Here is a 5,000-nt window from a genome sequence, read left to right as displayed (position 1 = left end):
ACTACTACTACTACTACTACAGTACTATTATTATTATCATCATCATCATGACTGCTATTACTATCATCATTATCACTATTTCTGTCACTACCACAACCACCACTATTACTACTACAATTACTGCTACTAGATTATTATTATTATTATTATTATTATTATTATTATTATTATTATCATGACTACTATTATTATCGTTATCATTATTTCTGTCACCACCACCACCACCACCACACCCAACCACCTCTCTCACCACCACCACCACACCCTAACCATCCCTCTCTCTCTGTCACCACCACCACCACCGCACCCTAACCATCTCTCTCTCTCACCACCACCACCACACCCTAACCATCCCTCTCTCTCTCTCACCACCACCACCACACCCTAACGACCTCTCTCCCTGGTCAGGTCCGCAACCAGGCCATGACCTACCTTCAGAGGGCACTGCTGAACCACGACCTCCAGACGCTGACGGCAGCGGAGTGGGAGTCGTGCTTCAATAAGGTGTTATTTCCACTCCTGGCGCAGCTCCTCACCCCCCCTCACTCCTCCCCTGCCCTAGAGGAGACACGAGTGAGAGCAGCGACCCTAGTGCAGAAGGTGAGGGAGCGAGAGGGAGGGAGGGAAGGAGAGAAGAGAGAGAGGGAGGGAGGGAGGGAAGGAGAGAAGAGAGAGAGGGAGGGAGGGAAGGAGAGAAGAGAGAGAGAGGGAGGGAGGGAAGGAGAGAAGAGAGAGAGGGAGGGAGGGAAGGAGAGAAGAGAGAGAGGGAGGGAGGGAAGGAGAGAAGAGAGGGATGGAGGGAGGGAAGGAGAGAAGAGAGAGAGGGAGGGAGGGAAGGAGAGAAGAGAGAGAAGGAGGGAGGGAAGGAGAGAAGAGAGAGAAGGAGGGAGGGAAGGAGAGAAGAGAGGGATGGAGGGAGGGAAGGAGAGAAGAGAGGGAGGGAAGGAGGGAGGGAGAGAGATTGAGAGGGAGGGAGAGAGTAACTTGAAGAGGCAAGAATGAAAGCAGCAACCCTAGTGCTGAAGGTGTGAGAGAGAGAGAGAGAGAGAGGAAGGAAGGGAGAAGGAAAGGTTTGAATATTTTGAGAGAGAGAGAGAAAGAGAGAGAGGAGGGAAGGGAGAAGGAAAGACTTGAATATTTTGAGAGAGAGAGAGAGAGAGAGAGAAAGAGAGAGAGTACATAGGAAGGATGCCAAATATTTCTCAGAGTTTTATAAGTAGACAGATAGATAGATAGGTAGGTAGGTAGATAGATAGACAGATAGATAGAGAGTGATAGATAGATAGATAGACATATATACGTGCCACAACTCTCTCTCGTAAATAGATAGACTGATAAACAGATGGATAGATAGATAGATAGATAGGTAGAGAGGGTGATAGACAGACAGACAGACAGATAGGCAGAGGGGTGATAGATAGATAGACAGATAGATTAACGTGCTACTTCTCTCTCTCCCCCACAGGTCTGTCTACGACACCTCACACCTCTTCTTAAATAGATAGATAGATAGACAGAGATAGATAGAGGCGTGATAGATAGATAGACAGATAGATTAACGCACTACTTCTCTCTCTCCCACAGGTCTATCTAAAACACCTCACACCTCTTCGTAAATAGATAGATAGACAGATATATAGATAGATAGACGGAGGGGTGATAGATAGATAGACAGATATATAGATAGATAGACAGAGATAGATGGAGGGGTGATAGATAGATAGACAGATATATAGATAGATAGACAGATAGACAGAGGGGTGATAGATAGATAGACAGATAGATTAACGCACTACTTCTCTCTCTCACAGGTCTATCTACGACACCTGACGCCTCTGCTGACTCTGCCCACCTTCACTGCACTCTGGCTAACGATTCTGGATTTCATGGATAAATACCTGAATACACATCGTTCGGACCACCTGGTGCGTCGTTAGGGAGTGTAATTGGTCGTTAGGGCTGTTAGGAGGTCGTTAGTGGTGTTAGTGTTGTTATTATTATTATTGTTATTATTATTATCATTCTTTTTCTGTGCCTGTCCTCCTTTCTTCCTATTTCTCACCATCATCCACTCACTTGATGTAGTGCTGCCTACTTCTTCCTTAGCCTTTATCATTCTTTTTCTGTGCCTGTCCTCCTCTCTTCCTATTTCTCACCATCATCCACTCACTTGATGTAGTGCTGCCTACTTCTTCCTTAGCCTTTATCATTCTTTTTCTGTGCCTGTCCTCCTCTCTTCCTATTTCTCACCATCATCCACTCACCTGATGTAGTGCTGCCTACTTCTTCCTTAGCCTTTATCATTCTTTTTCTGTGCCTGTCCTCCTCTCTTCCTATTTCTCACCATCATCCACTCACTTGATGTAGTGCTGCCTACTTCTTCCTTAGCCTTTATCATTCTTTTTTCTGTGCCTGTCCTCCTCTCTTCCTATTTCTCACCATCATCCACTCACTTGATGTAGTGCTGCCTACTTCTTCCTTAGCCTTTATCATTCTTTTTCTGTGCCTGTCCTCCTCTCTTTCTATTTCTCACCATCATCCACTCACTTGATGTAGTGCTGCCTACTTCTTCCTTAGCCTTTATCATTCTTTTTCTGTGCCTGTCCTCCTCTCTTCCTATTTCTCACCATCATCCACTCACTTGATGTAGTGCTGCCTACTTCTTCCTTAGCCTTTATCATTCTTTTTCTGTGCCTGTCCTCCTCTCTTCCTATTTCTCACCATCATCCACTCACTTGATGTAGTGCTGCTTACTTCTTCCTTAGCCTTTATCATTCTTTTTCTGTGCCTGTCCTCCTCTCTTCCTATTTCTCCCATCTTTCCTGTCACTTCTTATTGCTTTTCTTTCCTTTACAGGTGGCTTTACATTGAGTGACAAGCCAAATGGTTTCCTGTAAGCCAAGAAACCATTTACAACGCTGGGTGGTAACCATATAACCAAACCATACGTGCTGCCTATGTGTCAACAAGTGGGTTGGTGGAGGGTTAGTGCCCCTCCCCGTAAAACAAATAACTCAAAGTCAAATGGCCACCCCTTACGGGATTATGGCGTCTGGCAATAGATAGATAGATAGATAGTATACCATTGACAACTCTTATGCCATGCTGGGTGGCAGGTGGCAGAGACAGTTTGGACACATGGGCTCACTTGTAAACAATACTTGTAAGTTTGTTTAATCTATCTATCTATCTATCTATAGCCCGACGCCCTAATCCCGCAAAGGGTGGCCGCAGACAAAACGCCTCCAAGTTGCTCTGTCACCCACCATTTGACTACCCTCCCCCAACTCACTCCCCCCTCCCTCATATACCTCTCCACTCCATCCCTCCACCTCATCCTTGGTCTACCCCTCCCTCTCCCTCCCTCCACCTCACCTACATACACCCTCTTAGTTTCATTCTCCATTCTCTCCACATGTCCAAACCACCTCAGTGTATTTCTCCTAATCTTCTCAACCACATCCACATCCACCCCTCAACGTTCTTTTACCTCATATACCTCTCCACTCCATCCCTCCACCTCATCCTCGGTCTACCCCTCCCTCTCCCTCCCTCCACCTCACCCACATACACCCTCTTAGTCCGTCTTTCATTCTCCATTCTCTCCACATGTCCAAACCACCTCAGTGTATTTCTCCTAATCTTCTCAACCACATCCACATCCACCCCTCAACGTTCTTTTACCTCATATACCTCTCCACTCCATCCCTCCACCTCATCCTCGGTCTACCCCTCCCTCTCCCTCCCTCCACCTCACCCACATACACCCTCTTAGTCAGTCTTTCATTCTCCATTCCCTCCACATAAAGTAAATGCTGATGAATAACACCTTCAGTAGGAGGTAAGTTCGGCAGGTCTGTTCTACCTGATGCAAAAACCTGTTCCCTCAGCACATTTAGGTCTTCCAGTGTCTCGGCAACATGCAGACTCACCATAAAACCTCCCCCGTGTCTAACAATGCCGTCTGTGGGATCCAGTTCAGCACCACTTACACCTTAACATGATATTTCAGAAAACTATCCAGCTTCCTGTAAAACTGTCTTGGCTGCCTCCCCTTTTCCATGACGGTAAATGTAGCTCACGCTGTCACCTCATCATCATCATCATCATCATTTTTCTCTTCCTCCTCCTCGTCTTCCATCTCCTCCTCCTCCTCCTCCTCCTCCTCCTCAGTGCATGTGCAAGAGTCTGTTTTTCTGTTTGGTATTTACGTGACAACAACTGTACAGGTTCATTCACTGATAAATACTCTGTTCCTCCTCCTCATCCATCAATTCCTCATCCTCTTTTTCCACCTCCCTATCATCTTTCCACCCCTCTTCTTCCTCCTCCTCCTTCTCCTCCTCCTCCACTTCCTCCTCCTCCTCCTCCCCCTCATCATCATCATCATCATCATTTTTCTCTTCCTCCTCCTCCTCCTCCTCCTCCTCCTCCTCTTCCTCATCTAACCCTCCTCCTCTCCGCCAGAGCGATGCCATTCCCGAGATATTGAAGAACATGCTGCTGGTCATGGAGACAACGCAGGTGTTCCACACGGCGGATGGATTTACGCGTTTGTGGTCGATTACGTGGGATAGGATTGACGCCTTCCTGCCTCACTTCCGCCTCAACCTCTTCCGTTCCCATCCACCCTGTGAGTGGATGGATAGATAGATAGATAGAGAGAGAAATTGATTGATATATAGGTGGGTGCAGTGATGGATGGAAGGGTGAGTGGATGGATAGATTGATGGATGATTAGATTGATGAATAGATAGATAATTTGCAAGATTGATGGATGGATGAATAGATAGATAATTTGCAAGATTGATGGATGGATGGATAGATAGATAATTTGCAAGATTGATGGATGGATGGATAGATAGATAATTTGCAAGATTGATGGATGGATGGATAGATAGATAACTAGATTGATGGATAGATGGAATGATAGATAGGATTGACGCCTTCCTGCCTCGCTTCCGCCTCAACCTCTTCCGTTCCCATCCACCCTGTGAGTG

The 5,000-nt window shown here is 46.3% G+C and overlaps 1 protein-coding gene across 1 annotated transcript in view; it reads left to right on the top strand.

Moving 5' to 3' along the window:
- The window catches only part of garz (Sec7 domain-containing protein garz), a 99,612-nt gene that overhangs the window by 18,474 nt on the left and 76,138 nt on the right, over positions 1 to 5,000 (top strand). Inside the window, exons 12-14 of the mRNA XM_080280427.1 lie at positions 409 to 600; positions 1,812 to 1,925; positions 4,468 to 4,633. Coding sequence (XP_080136553.1) covers positions 409 to 600; positions 1,812 to 1,925; positions 4,468 to 4,633 — 472 coding nt within the window. The remainder of the gene's footprint in view (positions 1 to 408; positions 601 to 1,811; positions 1,926 to 4,467; positions 4,634 to 5,000) is intronic.

This window comes from Coenobita brevimanus, chromosome 10 (genome assembly GCF_032717465.1).
Source record: "Coenobita brevimanus isolate Jiangsu-jjx chromosome 10, ASM3271746v2, whole genome shotgun sequence".
Lineage (NCBI taxonomy): Eukaryota > Metazoa > Arthropoda > Malacostraca > Decapoda > Coenobitidae > Coenobita > Coenobita brevimanus.
Note: the sequence above shows the minus strand (reverse complement) of the source record. Positions and strands in the feature narration are given on the sequence as shown.